At 41.1% G+C, this 19675-nt stretch overlaps 2 protein-coding genes across 4 annotated transcripts; both read right to left on the bottom strand.

Annotated features, from left to right (window-relative positions):
- Positions 1 to 160: 160 nt before the first annotated feature.
- On the bottom strand, positions 161 to 11538 carry LOC114872430 (adenylate cyclase type 3). The gene is made up of 10 exons (XM_046287858.1): positions 11323 to 11538; positions 10539 to 11230; positions 7022 to 7401; positions 6605 to 6889; positions 6187 to 6470; positions 5791 to 6119; positions 5370 to 5705; positions 4830 to 5135; positions 4344 to 4679; positions 161 to 4279 (listed from the first exon to the last, which is right to left on the bottom strand). Exons 2-10 carry the CDS (start codon positions 11088 to 11090, stop codon positions 4097 to 4099), a joined length of 2991 nt encoding a protein of 996 aa, XP_046143814.1. The 5' UTR covers positions 11091 to 11230; positions 11323 to 11538; the 3' UTR covers positions 161 to 4096.
- A 1451-nt stretch (positions 11539 to 12989) lies between these two features.
- Positions 12990 to 19526, bottom strand: LOC114872431 (alpha-tocopherol transfer protein-like). Of its 3 annotated transcripts, none has more exons than XM_029179610.2 (5): positions 19216 to 19526; positions 15873 to 16161; positions 15695 to 15789; positions 14970 to 15284; positions 12990 to 13712 (listed from the first exon to the last, which is right to left on the bottom strand). In XM_029179610.2, exons 2-5 carry the CDS (start codon positions 16033 to 16035, stop codon positions 13356 to 13358), a joined length of 930 nt encoding a protein of 309 aa, XP_029035443.1. In that variant the 5' UTR covers positions 16036 to 16161; positions 19216 to 19526; the 3' UTR covers positions 12990 to 13355. The 3 variants fall into 3 exon arrangements, with proteins under 3 accessions (XP_029035443.1, XP_029035442.1, XP_029035445.1); XM_029179609.2 differs by lacking the exon at positions 19216 to 19526 and adding an exon at positions 18609 to 18644; XM_029179612.2 differs by lacking the exon at positions 19216 to 19526 and adding an exon at positions 16894 to 17112.
- Between the last annotated feature and the right edge of the window lie 149 nt (positions 19527 to 19675).

Raw genomic sequence — 19675 nt, forward strand, 5'->3', positions numbered from 1 at the left:
GAAATAAAGTTTTTCCTATAAATACGTCTACTTCTTCCTGTCGATTTTATTATTTCGAAAATGATACTACAGTCAAAATGAAATTATAGAAATTTTAAAGAAATCCTAATTAAAATGTTGTTTATTTTTCTAGGGAGAGGTGAGATATGAATCATTGAAATAATCATTTGACATCGGCGAAGAAACCGTTTTATTAATTTACAGTCGCATGATTCCTCTCGACTCTGAGTCCCCGGCGTGCCCCAGCCTGAAGAAGTTTATACCTTTGAAAGTTTACAACAAGTGTTCCCTCATCGAAGTCTCACATCTAAAGGTGCTAATATATCTACAGTGATATAATTCATCTTACACGACTATACACGCATTCGGCCGGGTCGTTTGACGTCGATAAAAGAAAAGAAAACAGGGGTCGTCCTTCTATTTCGTTCGACCCATCAATTTCTTTCTCCTATTTTTTTATTTTTTTTTATTTTTTTAATATATTTTAATTCTTTTTGCTTTTTTTTATTATTATTATATGCAATATATGTACACGAGAATTCCCTGTATTGCTACTTTACAAGATCTCCGTCCGTCATCGTTACTTTTACTTCTCATCCTTCATCTCTTCTATTCTCCTTTTTTGTTTTTCTGTAAATTTGTGTATACACGTGTGGAGAGTGTACGATTATGTATCAATTGTGTCAAGCGTGAATATGAAACCGGAAATACGCGATCAGTGGAAAAAGGTTTGAGGTCCAGTATCGAATGCTTGTCCTACTTTCCTTCTTTGTGCGATTCTGAAACTCTGATGAAGGAAATCAAATTACGAATCAATTGAGGGGTTTAAAATGAAATTTTAATTGCAGGTGTCTTAACAACCCACCGTTCGAGAACTAATTTGTATTCTACATATATATATATATATTTTTTTGTTTTAAAGATAATTAGATTCGTGTAAAATTGATCTGGATTTTCCTTCGAAAGAGTTTGCTTTGATACTTCATTCTTTTCTATACTCAATTTATCCACTTTATCGCGCTTAGGCCGTGCTTTCTCGTTTCTATAATCACACTATTCTTTTTTCTTCTTCATATTTTTGTGCTTTCATTCGTTTCATTAATCCTTTCGTGCTGCACCAACGCACACACGCGTGGATTGTGAAAATGTACACCCTTGTTCTACAAAGAAAAAGAAAGAAATTGTAAGAATTGGCTAATCTTTTTTTCTTTTAAATCTAAATTTCGATCGAAGAATTTGTATTTAGTTTCGTTAGAAAACAGAGTACGATTTTTCTAGGACTTTGAAGACACTTGGTTGGACTAGTTCCAACAGTTTCGTGTTCCAAGAGAATCAGACGAAAGGATTAAATCGCACCTTCGTTTCTTCTCGTCGTAATCGTGTGCGTTGTACGTACTCGAGTTTGTACTCAAAGTGTAGAAAAATAAATTATCATATCGAGTATACTATTAATGACCCGATACGAGATGTTTCACGGTTATTTCGTGATAATATTCAGTAAACGAATCTTGAGCGCAAAATAAGACTAATTTGAAATAACGAAAAGCTGATCTTCTATTACACAAAGATTTCCAATTTCAATAATTAAAAAATTAATTCATTCTCTTTTTACAAATTACCTTATTTTGATCTCAGACATCGTTTAACAGTGATCAATGCATTTATGAAACCTCTATACTGAGAATGAAAGATCTGATCTAGAATTTCTAGAAAACCTTGCTCTGTTTTTCCATTCTAGAGAACTATAGTTTAATCAAAATTATAGAAACTTTTGTTACCACGTGTCCAAAATAACGGACCTCGAACTTGTTTTTTAATTCATAACATTCTTGTGCTGTTAAACATGCAAGCACCTTTCCAAGTTCAATGCTTCTTCAACATTTTTAACAGCAGAGTACAATTCTCCGCAATTTCGACAATTTTTTTACGATAAAGAGTTGCTAAATAGTTTGTTCATACGTAAAGCTTAAGGAAAGTAGACAACATCGAAGCTTATCGGTAAATCGGTTGAAACAGCGCTTATATTTTTAACAGCATCCGTCGAGAACACAATTCTCATGTGTTTTTCTTCTCTCTTCTCGAAGTACGTACACATTTTCGTTGAAGGTATTTCTCAAAGTCGATGTTTCTTTTTTCCACACTTTACCCAAGTACTTTCCATTTACAATTCCACGAAACAAAGCTGCGATGGCAACATAGTTTGTTCGGAGCTTCTACGAGAGAAGTTTTACAAATGACGTAACATAGTTTCTATACTTTCATGCTCGTTACCGCGAAAGTATTTTAAGTATCGCGTGTCGTTTTCTCGAGATATCGCGAACGATCGATAAATAGTACCTCTATACGATACACATACCGAACTACACAACAACTCGGTGTACAATTAAATTGCACCTTTCACCAAAGTTCAATTGAACACTCTAATTACAAACCACCGAATCAATCCATCCTCCATGACATTCGACTATTTTATTATTATTAACAATTGCACCGTGAAAATCGTACGATTCGACCAATTACAGAACAATTGTATAGAGAAAATTCGATTGCTACGACAATTGTACCAGGAAATTTTCAGAAAAAATGAACGAATTGATATTTTTTTCACCCCAACAGGATTCGATCCTGGAAAGTTATAATACGTAATTTCAAACAACTTTACCAACTTGGCCATTAAGGACGCGGGGAATTACGTTCTTTTTTCCTATATTTATTGTACGTACAATTTCTTAGAGATTTTTCTTCTGACACTGTATTACAACGAATCGATTGAGATCGTAAGAAAGCACACATTTTACGGCTTCTATGATTAATATACGGAGTATCCATAAAGCTTCGAAAAATAATAAATACGTTGATGTGTTTTATTACATATCATATTATTATTTATTCTACTTTATGGGAACCGTGTATATATCAAGAGAAAAGCGACGATTTTTCGCGAGCCACGTTAGGAAAAAGACCTACCACTAATTGACCGTCGACACCCCATAATTCGTTTATTTATCGAACGTGTTCGTCGCGTAATCTAGAAAAATAGAGCCACGATTACCGAGAACCGTACGTAATCTACCACAACGATTATGACCTAAACACTTTCTTAAGTTACATATCGACTCTAGAGTAACGAGAATGATCGATATCCGAGATAAACATGTTTCTCTCGAACTGACATTAATCACCGATTTTAATTAACCTTCCCCTTCGGATATGCATTCGCTTCGTATCTTCAAATTAATGAGAAATATATCGATTCGTTCGAACGTTTCAATTCCTTCTCTACCTATAGATCAGCCTACTTGTTCCACTGTTCTACGTAAAATAGGACTCTGTTAAAGGCCTAACTTTCAACTATTCTTCGCAAGACAGTTCACAGCTTAAAGAACACGACTAGTTCGATCGTTCACTTTCCATTCTCAAACGTATTCGTCCTAATCCTACTTAGTTTTCGATTTGTACCCTGTTCGTCATCATTAGTAACACGTTCCTCGTCCTGAACGCGATCAACGTTAATGACTGATTACGGTTGTAACAGCGGTAAGAATTTTTCTTCAAGTGGCTGCTTCACGGTTAGTTACCTAAACTGTTTCTGAATCAATTAACACGTCAAATACCGCAAAATAATTAAAAGAAAAATATATTAGGGAACTGAAGAATTGAAATTTGATATCTGAAAATGTTCACTACCCATATCGTTATTTAATAATCGCGGTGGCCAACGTGTTAAAATTCCATCAAATTGAAAATTTCTAAAGGTGACATTGAAAAATCTATCGATTTAGATCAACGATTTAATCGATTGTCAAATGATCAGAATTGCCCGGACCTGTTTCTAAACCAACGATTCGCGTTCCTTCGGTCTTTCGACTCATCCAGAGGATCTTTTCTTCGAAGAAGTTGCTTCGAGCCTCGAGATTCAGTTCGTTTTTTTTTCCCCCTTTGCACGATCGTCTCTTTCTTCGTCATAGTCTTGAACAACCCTTCGAGGGTTCTCAAAAAGAGAGAGAGAGAGAGGGAAACCTTGCCTCTCGACGAGGTTTCCATCGCGAACGAGCTAGAGTTTGCGTTGAAGTTTTTAGAGCCTTCGAGTATTAGCCTACTGGTAGATGATGGGATGAGTAGGTTCGACTGGTAGATCGCTGTCCAAGTTCAAGGACACGCCATCCTTGGATACCAGATAGTGAGTGAGTAGTTGACCTTTGCCTTTCACGAATACCATGCCACGTTGCTCGAAACCAAAACCGAAGGGCTCCAGGATTTTCCGTGTCTCGTCCGTCACCTGAGTACAAGTTATTAAACTCTCGGGTTTCGAAATTTCCAAATTTCTAAATATTACACCTTACCTGGATACAACCCACTTTTCCAGTGCTCTCCATCCTGGACGCCACGTTCACCGTGTTGCCCCAAATGTCGTAATGAGGTTTCCTCGCCCCGATGACCCCGGCAATTACCGGGCCATAATTGATACCCATTTTCAAGACAAAGTGATTGAAACTCTGCTCGTTGATACTGGACAATGCTTTCTTCAGTTCCAAGGCGAATTCGACGAGGGTGGCCAGGTGACACCATCGTGGCGCGTTCTCAGATTCCACCGATTCCGTGATCCCTGATGCCGCCATGTACGTAGAACCTATTGTCTTGATTTTGATGATGTCTCGGAACTTACACTGATCGAGGATCTACGAGAAAGGGAAGATCAGTGGGATTAAATCGAATTCCGTGATCTCTCTAGATCCAAGAATACCTAAACCATCGAAAGGTATCCAAGTTCCACGGTTCTCGAGTTCCTGAATTCCTGCACGTTCAATGGGACATTTAATGGTACTCACCGCGTCGAAATCTGATATGACTTCGTTGAGGAACCTAAGACACTCGAGACCCTGGTTGTTTATGCTCTCCTCGCTGTAGAAGTCGGCAAAGTTTGGCATGCTGGCGAATAGTACGCCCACCTCCGAGTAACTTTGACTGTATAGGTCGCCGTGGTGTCTGGCGCTGAACAGGTAGTAAGCTGCCACGTGGGGCGGCAGGATATTGTATATAAGGGCACCGTTTCGACGCTTCATGTCAGCCGCCCTCTCTCTCTGCGCGACCACCTCTCTGCCCCGTAGATAAAGCATCCTCCTCGATTTCTCCGTCTGGAAATCGATCGAATTCCAGCCAGCTCATCGCAATCAGAAGGTTCATATTTTTATTCAACCTTTAGCTGTTCATCTACCGAGGATGGGATACTTTTTATTTAACAACATTAAATGTCTCCAGGTTTAATTGACCGGACAGAAGACATTCAAGGGTGTTTGTACCAACCTATTTTATACTTCTAACTTTATTTAACAAAGAGAAAGGAACGTTTAATATAAAATATCACTCACGTATCTGGAAACGATGACCAAACAGATGGCCACGACGAAAAGAGTGATGGACAGGTAATACTTTGAAGGAAAAATTGGTGGGTCTAATGGAGACGAGGCATAATCTTCCCAATCGAGCCTCCCTCCAAGTAGATAGATGTTGACGGCACACTGGATACCTGCGATTCCGAACATCAAGTACGTTTTCCCCAGGTAGTAGATGTAATTCGGCATAGAGATCGCCACCAGCGTCAGCACGCCCATGTATGAATAGTACGAGGGATATGGACACCTTGCTGACAAGGGTATAGTGCCGTTGAAGCGAGGAATCGCTTCCTCGATCACCACACAGTTGAACTGTTCATCGGAATAGATATTGAACGTACCTTAGACTAATGAAGCGTTCTAATAAAATATCATTCGTTTGACGGATGTTTCATACCATGTCGAGAAGCAGAAAATCCCCGAGGGAGAAGATCATCAGCAAAGCAAGGGTTCTCCTCAGCCACATAGCTTTAACGGCGCTGCCCAAACAAGTGGCACCGCCCAAAACGATAGCAAACAAAGTGACCACCACTATTCCACCCCAGGTAAATGGTCCCCAGGGTTGAAACCTCCATACCGGCGAGGAACAAACCATCACCAGCGGTCCTCCGAGTAACGACAACGGGGAGAAGGCTTCTTCGGCATTGTGAAACGCTGATTCTACCTTCTTGTCTTTGAAACGTAAGGAGAACCAATGCGCGTGTCCTTTCAGATCCACCACTCCACCTATAGGATTTCAGATAAAATTTTCGTTGATAGATATTTTTTCCCCTTTTTCAACATGTCTATCCACCTTTGCTATCGAGCTCCTTTCTAAGCCTTTGCCAGAACTCTTCCGTGTCCTTGTTGTACCTCCCGTCTCTGGTATTTTCCATCGAAGTTCGCGAATTTTCCACGTCCGTCAGTGAGGCAAGACTCTTCGTCACGGCTGGCTTGAAGGGTTTCAACGCCCGCACTATGAAGTAAGTGACGATACCCGCCTTCTTGAGTGCCTCTTCTCTGTCCTCGCCATGGGCTGGCTCGACCTCGAATTCCCCGTTCAGGAAGCTAAGTGTCACGTTCGAGATGTGCACCCTCCTTCAAATATTTATTCTCTCGATAATTACACCATGCACTGTTCATCGTGCGCGTAACTTCATTTTGAACAGCCGAAAAATTTCTCAGAAATTTTAATTACGTGATATTTTCTTTCACTATTTATCGTATCTCACCCCGCTCTTCCGCTGCTCTCCATCTTGTTCGCCAACTCGACGTCCTTGCTGTAAACATCGAATTGCCATTGCCTCTGACCGAGAACACCGGCCAGAACTGCACCGGTGTGTATGCCCACCCTCATGTCCACAGGGCTGTTGGTCGTCTGTTGCACGTACTTGATGGCGTCCACCATCGACAGGCCCATGTGAACGCAGAGGACAGCGTGGTCTGACCTTTCGACCGGTGCTCCACTGATGCAGTAGTAACAGTCGCCGAGGATTTTAATTCGTAGCTGCTCGTACCTGAACACGTTAATATTTCTAAAAAATGGTAACTCAAAAATGAAAGCAATTTGGTAGCAGCTCTCTTCGTGAAACGCTGTTCTGTAATTTTTCAAACGAAAGAGAACACGACAGGACATATCAACGACCCACCTCTCGCTGAGTTGATCGAATCTCGCGAACAACTCGTTCAGGATTTTCACGAGTTCGCTGGCGCTGTAGGTGGAGGAGATGGCCGTGAAACCGACGATATCCGCGTACAGGATCGATACGTTCTCGTGCCTGGACATGTAGATCTTCTTGAACTGCGTGTCCAACGAGGCGCCGAGGTCCTGTCGCATTTTTACAGCCACGTGTTCCGGCAACACGCTCAGAAGCAGCCTCTCTTGTTCGGCACTTTGCTCTTCGATCACTAATTGAACCTCCAGGCTCTGTTTAGTCTCCAGAAAGGCTCGACGTTGCTGGAACTCCGTCAAGGAGTAACTGGAAGCACCCAACAACATCGCGCCCACCGACAACGTTAACGTCAGCACCTGAAAATCAACGGACATTTATGATCCGAGGCTATTTGGAAAATATTTCACTGTTATCTAGGAACAAACTATCCCTCCGCAAATAACCCTAAGCCCTTTTTTCTCCCCCCCTCCCCTTTTGCTTCGTTTTCGCGCGGAAAATCGTGGAACTGGCTCCGTCTCGCACGCTTGATGGAGTTCTATTCAACCGCAGAGGCTTTTGTTTGAATCGTTTGTCCACGTGGAACAATAGAACAGGATCGTAATTGAATTTTCTGCGGCCGAGAAATTAACTGGGAGACGGTTTTGTGTTGTTTTATCGATTTAAATGTTCCCCTGTTTCGTATTATTGGTTTGCTCGTTTGACGAATCTGTTAATTCGTCGGTAATTAGTAGGGTCACGCTACAATGCACGATGATGGACTGTTTATTTTGTCGATATACGATGCTAATCGATATTTGAGCTTGATTCACTTATATCGTTCGATCACCCCTTTCGTTAGATGCAATTATTTTCAGCTGATTAAAAATATATTTGAATAGGATCTCTATTCTATCTTAATATCCAAATCATTAAATTTCTTCTACAGTAGTCGACATGTTAATTCAGTTCAGGGACTCTCGAGTGGAAGTAGATTCAGACGGTCGTAGTGTGCTGGTCAGACAACTTCTCACCAGGCGGAAAACTTTGAATCCAATTTCGAGCAGCTTGATTGGTACGAGAGTCGGCTATCATAAACTTCGAGAAATTCAATTTATCTTCGTGATTAACGTGTTAAAAAAAAATGTCAAACTATATATCATAAATTATTATCAATTTCAATGTTTTCCCATCGTTTCCCTTGATGTTCATATGATGAACGATACCAAAGGGGTTTGTCACCCCCTCGATCAACCTGAAGAGAAGGGTTCATTAAACAAGAAATCGACGATTATTGCAATTATCGTTCGAACTGACGCATTCAGGCTATTTGTTACCGAGTTGAGGAAGAAAGCAGATCGTGCCATTGAAAACCGATCGTATGTCGTGCATGGAAAAGCGGCATGTCGCGTCATTGCACATCTCTTTCACCTTCGTCTCTCTCTATTTTAAACAACCATTGAGCGAACTCTACTCGGCTGTTACTAACGATAGAACCACGTGCACCAGTGAAACTTTCGCTCTCGCGACCATTCTTGTCTAGGAAATTTTGTCACTGAACTATCTATGTTGTTTCATAGTGTTCGACCACGTTGTTTCCACGTTCTTTGACCTCCCCCAGTTACCTCGTTCGTGAGTGAAAATTCGTTTGATCGATGCCTCTGGGTCGTTCAACGAACTCTATACTTCATCGTTTAGTTACACTTGATTTCATATATACAATATATATACGTATAATAAGGATTTAAAAGAAGCTTTTGCAACAGAAGTATAAAAGTTAATAAAACGTCATCGTAATTGTTGAAACTTCGAAGCTAGGCCAACGAATTTGCGATGCTAATGATCGTGACAGACTGTTCATTACCGACCTTCCTCCAATCAAAAGCCGATTAATCGACGTTCCAGGGTGTCGCATCCCCCCGGAATTCAAGCACGATTTCCTTCGTGCCAGCTTTTACGACACACTATCCTGCGAAGTTGCTCGTTCAATTTATGAACCTTGTTCTTGTTCGTTTCACCCTTTCCGCAAGGGACGTCGCAGCTTTAATTAGCGACCAAGTGAAACTACCTGCCATTCGTCCATCTAACTAGACACTAATTAAAAATCCCGGAACTGTGAACTAATTCCATCGAAGGAACTTCTTCTCATTGAAAAGAAATATTAAGTATCGACTGAACGATATTTTATGGATTTGTTGATTGATCAACATTTTAGTTATTTCAAGTACTCGAATTTAAATTTTTCATTTTGGATAGAAGGTCGATAGGAAAATTGAATTTCTCTTAAGAATGCTGTTTGAACAATTGATTGCATCGAAGAATTGTCGCGATGGAAAAGACAACAGAGATAATGGAGGCACCGGTTTGATGGCTAATCGATCAGTCAAGTGATGCTGAATCGCTGGCAATATATAAAGCGACTTAATCCAGCTTCTATTATTCCTTTATGAAGCTTACTTACATTGTACAAAGGTTTTTCTGTTCCCGAGAAAGTTCAATTATATCGTGATTTGTTTAGACAGTAAATTCGTTCGACTATTTCAAGCTTTCATTGTTCGTTCTGGCCACTTTAAACGTTGTATCATCGTTTCCTCTTTAATGGATTATTTTCTAACATCACGGGTCTAAAATTAAATAAATCCGGTATAAAAGAACGATATTTAAGCCCTCGGAGGAGATTGATTCAATTGATCGTGTAAAATAACAACACGGAGTATTTTTTTTTATATTTTTAAAAAGAATCTATTTTATTTGGAATTACTCAATTCGAATGGATTTAAATCTGAAAATTTTTAATTAGATTTAGCTTCGAATGTTTTCACGATTATTTAACACCGAATGAATCCTACATTTCACGCAGAAAACTAACGCCCACGACTTACTCCAACATTAAAAATGCCTCGACATTTTTCCAAGCGTATTATTTTTTATAACTTTTATTTTAAAATTGGTTCGACTTGAAACCATTAGCCTAGATTCCTTAACACGTTCGCCAAGCCACGTTCGCGACGGTGTGCATACCGTTCCAGCTCAAAATCAAAATTCTTCGCGTAAGTTATTAACATCTAAATATCGATAGAATTGCAAATTACCATGGGAAAATTAAAGGCGCGAGACTCGTCTTCAACGCGATTATTTAGACGTATGAGTATAGGGTAGTCTCAAAGTGGTAGGCAATGAATGTGTCAATCAGTTGTCTTGGACTTTCATCGGCGCCAATCCCCGGCTTCAAATCAATTTCACAGACAAAACCATACGAGAACATTTTAACAACTTTCTATAGAGTGACATCTGTCTACATATCCTTTCATATCGAAGCTAACATAGCATTATGGAGACAGAAAATTGTGCAGTTTCGATTTCCAGTCCTAAACCAATAACAACCTGCATGTAAAGAATAAAAATTCTATCTGACGAGATTTATCAACGTTTTCAGGGCGGTGGCGAACGGTGCTAAGGAACCATCCAGATCCTCCGCAAGAGGAGGATTCATCAAGGTACAGTTGGTGAAACCTACCAAAACATCGATGGGTATCTGGGCGGGTGCCTTGGACAGTCCGACCACGGAGACGATGTAAGTTAGCGTGGTGCCGAACGCGAGCAAGGCACAGAGGGAGAGCCTGAGGGGCAGAGTGGCGAAGAGCAGGTAGAGCAAGAGCAACAGCCAGTCTAGTCCGTTTCTAGGCGTGACCTCGGTGGACTTGAGGAACAGCTGAGCGAGTAGCTGTGCGGTGGAGAGTAGCCAGGCCACGTGAGGGACCACCGACCAGAGCGCATCCTTTGCTTTGGGGTTGCACTTGGCCCAGGCCAGTAGACCAAGATTCAGTCCCAGGAAGACGGCTGTAAGACCTCGGACCAGTAGCTCCAGACCTGGCACTACTATCGTTTGTGCGCCATAAAGGAGTGCCGATAAGAGGAAACACTCGAGGCCACCCCGCCTTTGCTGAAGGGACGAAGCACGATAGAGCGTCTCTAGCTTGGCGCTGCTGAAGCTGGTCCGCAGCAGGTTCGACGGCCTGCCCGCGCTCAGGTAGGAATGCTCGTTCGAGGTGTATCTTCTTCGTAACATGGCGCTGTTACTCGATCTTTCTCTCTCTCTCTCTCTCTCTCTCTCGCTCTCTTTCTCTCCCTCGTGCACACAAACACACACACACTCACTCTATCGTACTCTTTAAATCACATTCCTGCTGTTCCTGTGGTCGGCGTCGCCTGGAACAACACGTTGCTGGGACATCGGACGATCGTCAGCACCCAAAACAGGGGAGACGGACAGCCCGAGCTGGTTGGTCCTCACCAGTTACCTCGGATGCTGGCTGACACGAGGACGACGACGACGACGAGGACGAGGACGCCTCGTCACAGAGAGACACCTTACGTACTCCACCCTCGTGAATCGTTTGACCAAGTAGAAGAACACACACGCCAACTATCGCCACTCTCACGCACTCTCACACACACGGCTTTTCGGATGCAGCTGCACCCGCCGCGCGGGGTACTGGCCGGGGTACTACTGCCGGTAGCTCCTCTCGTCTCACCCTCGCTGAGAAACCGACCCGCTCCCTTCATCCCTCTCTCCTCTCCGGAATCGCCACCTCCACCCTCCATCCCCGTTCAGGCTTGCGCCATACGACCCACCCGACAGCTACGACCCTCCACACGGGTCGATATCAACCACCACAAAAGCCCAGCGACGTCCACGCCAGGCCCTACACCTGCGCCGCTCTCTGCCCTACCTACGCGTACCTACCGACCTAGCTGCACCCTTTGCAACCACCACCACCACCACTACCATCGACAACTTCTCGCTCGTTTTCCGTGAATTACCTCGATGTCGGTCACCCTCTCCGTTTTCACGCTGCTCACTGCTATTCGTTTATTTTCGCAGGGGCTAACTCGCGACTGGTGCTCCTGTTCGATCAACCTACCCTTGCGTCGAGCAACCGGGTCATCGTAACTGTTCGATGTAACACGTTGGCCAGCTGGAATTTCTTCGGCCGTGTAGAAGTTGGCGTGCGTGTCACTCGAGGCCGGTAATATGCTCGAACAAACGGAAGGTAGGTATTCCTTAAGCATACGAGGGATGTTCGGTGCTCCGGCATCGATTTTCTTCCCTTTCGGGACAAAGGTATTGTTGGCCGAGTCGAGTGACCGAGAATTTTTATTCTAAAAGCGACCAATTCCTTTTTTTCTTTGCTCATTTCAAATATAGAAAATTCAGAGTTTTTTCATTTCAACATAGATACCGATCTTGGCGATATACGCATACGACGAGGATTTATTTATTTCGTTTATCCGACGAATAGACGGGATCCTCGATCGCGTTTCATTTGAATAACAATTGAATTCGAAGTGTCACCTCGGAACGATTTCATTTTCGTTTTTTCAATCTCGCTTTTTAGTATAAACGCTTTCGTTGAGAAAAATTAATAGCTGTTGTTCCACTTCGTGCCGCCGTGGAAAATGAATCGACCCGATTCGATCAATCGACCTGAGTTCCAGCATTTTCCAGGAAATTGACCCACGTCGATTTTTTTGTCGAGCCATTAATTCGCTTCGCTTCCATTAACGCTGTTTCGATTAAAAGCGATCATCGGGTTCCCAGGAACAGAATGTTGTTGACAAATCCTTGTACTTCTTTCGAACTTCTATTTATAATTATTCCGGTGACGTGCGATCGTTGAAACGTAAGATACTGAAATGGGTATGAAAATATTTTTGTTAGAAATAAGAAGCAACGAGCTGATCGAAAATGAACTTTAGCAATCGGATATTGATTCGAGGGAAATGCAATCGGTAGATTCCACCGAGTGGTTCATCAGTAGGGCTCATAATTATGGATGAGCCGATATTCCCTCTCTGGGGATCCTTCGAAGGACCTTCGACAGGAAATGAGCCCCTTTCCCAATCGTGAATTTCAAATTCATCGTCTCTTAAGAATAAGAAAAAGAAAAAAGGTTAGCACAATCGCTAACGATCCTTTCTTCGCTACCTTTAATCAATATTTCAATCTTACAATGGAAGAATATAAAAAGAAGAATAAAAGTGTACTTAAGAAATAAGAAATAACCATCGTGTCTAACAAAGGATACAAAAAGTACATTATGAATGATAAAAAAAAGAAATTAAACGCTCTCCAATCTCTTATCTATTAACCTTCGAACGTCAGACGGTGGATCATTCAAGACCCAAAGAATCTAATATGCATTCATCATTAATCTAATTCACTATTCGAGGGTTAATTCACGATGAAACGAATATAAAGGTGTTACAATGGATAGTGCAAAATTAATCATTGAACTTGTTTCAATTGAAAAACTTTCCAATGTTTCTTTTCTCAGTCGTCTACGTGTTGGTCCATTTGTTTCTGTATCTCTTCGGGGACTATGTAACCGAGAAGTTTCATCTGCTTGACGATCTGAGGCACCTTGCTCAGACTGTCGATCCATTTGTAATAAGCCAATTCTTCTCTGGTACCGCCATACTTCTTCGGCAAGTGGGACGGTGATATATGTTGGTGAAGACTGTCCATGTTACTACCATGAAAGAAGATTTTATTCTGCATTCGGACGTCCAACAATGGTTTGAACACGGAGAACATCACGTCGAACACCCAGGACTGATGGAGAATGTGTATGGCGTATGTCTTCATGGGAAATGCTGACACCATCAACGCCGTCACCATGTTGGCTACCTAGAAAAAATGGAAAAGCATTAGGTTAAAAGAAGAAAATCATTCCCAATGAAACTTTCATCAGCTTCGACGTGCCAGTGAACGTGTTAACTATCCTACAAACGCGTGTCGCTTGATTTAATTGGAGAACAATATTTTTAGAAGAGATCTGGATATCACGAATTCAAGCAGAACCAAGAATTTTAATTATGCCTGCGTTTGAAACGGGTTCGTTAAACATTAGGCTGGTTTCTCGAATATATTAACCGAGTTCGTTTAACGACATCTGGGCGAAAATAAATTCAGAGATGAATGACATAAATGTTGAAGAAGCGGATCTAATTAATGATCGAGTTTAATGAAGGAAGTCATTTGTTTAACTCGTCAACTGATGCCTGTAAAGTCATCGATTTGAAAGTGGATCGATAAGAAAAATGATAATGAATAACTCGAATCGGATATGCTCTGATTGCAAGATACCATAACGATAAGAAATTAAGTAGAGATTATCTCACCGAGGGTGTTATTTCATGGAATCTGATTTCTAACGATGACAAGGTATCAATAGCTTTGGATTTATGAATTTTAGGATAACGATTATTCGAGAGTTGTGATTAAGCATCTTGGATCTTTGAATTGTAGGACTTAACTTGGATCTAATTAATTTTTGTAATAATGATATTTCGAATTCTAATAGAGATCATTTCACAAAATTTGCCGAATTTAATGAACTCGTCGAGTTGTTGAAACAACGAATCTTCGAAGAAGCGTTCAGTTAAACGCGACTCCACTTGACGGAGCGTCTAATTTATCTCGACGAGATATCTTGGCTAGGTATCGATCTACTTTCAACGTTCTTGAAACTTGAACCATCTATAACGACCTTGAAACTAATAGTCTCTCCTTTTATCTGACAACCTCCTGTTACGTTTATTCATCCCTCGCGGGTACCTAACCCAATGAAGTGGCTCTATGGACCAGGCCAGTAATGGTGTCCTTGAAACTTCAACGACCCGTAAACTTCTCGACACCGATTTTCTTCTCCTTCCTTTCGATCGTTAGCTCAATGATTCTGGAAGACAAACGATGTTCGACAACACGGAAGAACCGAAAACTTTTAAGGCAACGATGCTGTCGTTTCGCGATGCTGCTTCTTGAAAGGTTCCCGATGTTGTTGACGAAAGACCTTGAGTCAGTTAATAAAGACCTCTTCAAGGGAATGAAAGTTAATGAGAAATATTTCGAGACAGTGATGATAATTTATCAGTGAACACGTACCTGTGGGGTGATGGTCCAGGCGTGAGCCATCGTGATTCCCTCCAAGTCAAAAATCGCTACACCTCCAAGGATTTGAGCTCTGGGTTCCAGAACACCGAGCTCTAATACGATAACGGTAGCCTTGAATATCTCTTCCACTGAATATTTCCTTGGATCCCAGTTTCCCAATCGATAGATCATCATTCTTCTACCACACTGTGTCCTGTAAGCAGGCACCGTCATCACGTCATCCTCACCGATATGCTTCATCTCCACTGGACTCACATCCTGATGGATCTCCGGGTGTTCCTCTTTGAAGTTGCAGTAATTCACTATCTATCGATAGATTCATTGAGAAAAAGGAATACTTGGCTAACTTAACCTTCTATGCCTCGAATATACAGTATTTGACGAACGAAAATTATTGAATTGCTGATACTCGAAAAGTCAAATCCCGTGAGTCATAGAAGGTTAATTTAAAGCTGGTGGTGACTTATAAGAATCTTATTTATTTATTTTCAACACAATTTATATGAGATAAAAACCGAGCTAGAAAGAATTAAAATGTTTTCGATCTCACTGGTAGACAGGCAGACCGGTCAGACAGTTTGCCTTGGCATCGTTGTGCAACTGTCGGGATCAGGCTCGTTTTACCGATACACTGACATTCCATAAGAAGACATTTACAGAAATCGATAGAATTCAACTAATTACACCTAGGAAAATACGCGATCCAATAGACTTACCAATCGATGAGCACGAGGCACGTTAAAACCCCTCGTCCTGAGGAATCTGATCAAAAAATCATCGTCCATTCGATGTGGCATACACTCTCCTCTCTCTGTATATAATTACAAAGACGTGTAAAAATTTTGATAGAGTTATTGTAAAATTTCTATATGCTTTTGAACGTCCATAAATTACCATAAATCATGTCTCTCAGTTCTTGAAGAGTTCGGCACCTGACTTCCTCGGTCTCTCCCAGTTCTCTCCTAGCGTAATCCATCACCTCGGCTGATGGTTCGCTCAAATCCAGGCAAACCTCCTCGTCGTTCGCCTGGTCCTGATCGTCCTTTAATTCTGGCATCCTGTTCGAATCGTCCTTGCAACGATGATGATCGAGGTCATCGATACCGTCCTTGTCAAGGATCTTCGCTCGTGATTGTTCACCGTTCAATGAAGCTGCATCGATAGCACCACCGTTCTCGTTCTCCTGCGGCATGATGCAGCTTCGCGTGATCCACGATCGAATCTGTCTCGAGGACTCGCGGGGATCACGTCATTCGACGCCAAGAAACGCGGCGGAACCGATAACCTCCTTCGACGAGTTACGATCTTACGCGTTTTCGCGCCTCCTCTGATAGCCGCGCGAATCCGCCTTTACGAACGATTTCGTTTTTGTCTTCGCGTTCGTTCAGATTCGTAGCTTTCTTTAACCCGGTCCCTCGATTTAATCCAACGATTTTGTGTTTTTCGAGAATCTGAAAAGTTACTAGACGCGTGACACGTGCTCGAAGACTACTTCCGGCTCCTCGACGCTCGTTCGTTCGCGCGAAACTTCCAGCTGCTGTTTGCACAGCTCGAACAACAATACAACTTTCTCTTGTAAAAATATACGCCGCAAGGCTGTTGATTCAGAACCTAGCTGCTTCGCGATTTCCCTAATTCTGGTAGACGAATTTGTTAAGAAAATGGAGAAATCACGGGAACCTTGAGACCATCGTTCACTTATGTAAGGATTCGAAACGTGGAATTTTATTTTCCTTCGTTTGGATTTAAAAAGTTTGCAATCTTTTATTAATTTGGAGCAATTCTTGAACTGCAATCAATCGTACAACGTTTAACACTGTTTAAGGAAATTTTCACAATTATTTTTCTATTTGTAGTTTGATAGATACTTCGAAGTATAAAGTGTTGTTTCTTCTCGTCGAAATTAATTTCTTACACGAAGCTTAATGCGCGGAATCGGTCGTGTAGTGAAGGAAAACTTGCACAGTTATTATTTTTTTCCAAAAACTATAGAGTATATATAGGATATCGCGAATTACAGAGCGCAAAATCGGTCGCGCAGCGATGCCGGTCAGTGATGCAACTGGCTGCAGCTACGGTGCACGGCCTCGTTGCATCGACACGAAATGCAACGCGGTTTCCCTCTTACCTGCGGTCTCGCCTTTGAAAATCTTAACTATAGTTAAGGACCGATCGCAGCGCTATGGAAAATTTTCTATGGAAATTATATCTTCGATAATATGAGTTATTGAAAATAAAAAATCTGTCCCCTATAAAAATTAGCATGTCATATGCATTTATTCGAACAAATGGTGTCAAAGTTCAAGGAATCCAAGTTTACCAGAAGGAAACTGAAAGGTATCACTTCGTTTCCTTTCCAAACAGAGGTTGTTTGACCACTTTGAAAGGCGTAAAAAATAATTGGAACCTATTTGAAAGAAGAAAGCGATCAATCGCGAAAAATAGAAAGTAAGACACGAAGTTGAGAATAATCGTAACGTTAAAATGGTGTTCCAGAATTCCCATGACTGTTATTTCAGCAATCTGACTCGGGCATTTCCTAAGAACACTCTTTCTTTGAAAGCGTTGAAGGAGAAAAATTATTCTTAGGAAATAAAATAAAATTTATAGATTTCTGAAGTGAAAAACGTCTCATCAAATTGAATTGATGAAAAATTCTCTCCGATTACTAAAGAAAAATACAGAAGTCTTTAAAGTTAAGTGAATTATTGGAGCATCACGGTGTTCGTTTACTAATTCCAAGGATAGCCACGAAATCGCGTGGTAACACACGCTAACCACGTAAGAAAAAGTTGCAATAACCATCAGTAGCGAACTGCACCGTGTTACCAAAGATATCATCGTGTTACGAAATGTGTCATGGTCATCCTGTTGCATCCACGGCTCGATGCTTTCACTAACGACAACTTAGCCCGCAACTTTTATCGTGGGTGCGTCGGTTTGCTCGAAGTAAGAGAAAGTAAAAGTGAGAATCTCGACTAAACGGTCAATATTTCCTCGTTCTATAAATAACAAGTTTTCTAGTTACCTCGATTACGTGTGTTTTCGACTTAAAAAATGCAATTAGCCAAGAAAATCGGAGCCTCTGATGGAAATCTTGATTTTTGAAATATTTCAAGCGTAGTATGCAGAAATTGGATATCACTCATTTTATTATTTATAATCTAGAATAATATAAAAAGATGTAATTTTATATTTTGTAAAATTATACAAAAGGATCAAAAATTGAAAGACACAACAGGAAATAGAATACAACAAGAGGACATTCACCTTTGGCCCTTCCCATGATGCCCCAGACGCTAATACGAATAACCTCTTGGTATTGGTTCTTCGCAGTCACATGATCAGGCATGCGCCTAAGGTCTAACCAAAGCACCCCGGAAGTCGAAGAACAAATTTGTAATCCCTTACATCGCAGAAACGAAGCCACGGGTTGCAAAATGGTAAAGGAATTTTCGATTCATTTTGATACGAAAAATGTATAGCCTTTGTGGGATACATTTATTTTGAAATATCCTGTATAATATATCTGTGCCCCATATTTTAATATCGAAATGTAGTACACTGCAATTCATCGTTACGTTCGTTGATGCAACTGCGGCGAACTGCATAACAGCGTTTTATTATTACTTTCTCTGCGGTCTCGGACATTGCAACTCCTTTTCCAACACTTTTAGTTTCGTATAGAACGTACCAAGAATTGCTTCTCCGAAGGATCATCTCGGACACTATATTTATACATTGACGTTCGTGTAACTTTTTCTTCGACTGCGATAATTACAGATACCGAGGTTTGTAATTAATTTTTATTCTTACTCGTACTTTGCACGTGAAGTGTAACTAATAATCGTTTCAGTGGAACGTGTAGGGTTTTCCTTTAGTTCATTATAAGATAAAAAAAGAATCAATGTTTTAGCACTTGAACAAGGTTAATGAGAAAGTTCCTAGCCTTTGAATGATCATTTAGCAAGTCATTGCTGTCAATACGAAGGAGAATAAAAAGCAGTTGCATAATGAATTAATAGGAGGTAAATACTATTCTTCAAGATTTTCTTCATTTTTTGGTGCGTTTAATTTTATCAGAAATTTTAGTAGGTTGTTCTAAGATCTCTTCAGGGATAAGTCCGCGCAGAGGATGTCCAAGGATTTCGAGGGCAACGTTAGATTAACAATTTAGAGTAGCGAAAAATCTAAAAGTGTAATTAATAAAAATCGCAGTCGCTGTCAGGTTACTCACCCTCTTTGAATCTTCTTCGTCCGTTTTGCTCTGTCAAGGACGACCGATCCGAGCGTTACCACGAGTCTGCATACACTGCGACCACTGGTGGAACTCACTAGGCCGGTTTCAGAGTTCTTCCGTGTTTGAAAATCCTCCAACGAGAAAGTTGCACAAGCAACCGTCCTGATACAATCGCCGCGGGTCGACTCGACCCGTGTTTCCTAGAGGACCAGAGACCTACCTCTTGTTCACCGACTAGCTTCCTGCTCCAATCACTTGTGAACTCACTCGGCAGATTACTTAACAGCCTTTAATTATGCGTTTAACATAGCAAAGAAATAAGGAAAAGTATCGATTTACCTACATACGTAACTCGAAATAATAAATTATCATTATAGTGATAATTAGCAGGAAATTAAAAAGTTAAATTTAAAAATTACGGTGAAAAAATCCTGACCTCTCGTTTCATCGTCATCAA

The sequence above is a fragment of the Osmia bicornis genome, chromosome 11 (genome assembly GCF_907164935.1).
Source record: "Osmia bicornis bicornis chromosome 11, iOsmBic2.1, whole genome shotgun sequence".
NCBI lineage: Eukaryota > Metazoa > Arthropoda > Insecta > Hymenoptera > Megachilidae > Osmia > Osmia bicornis.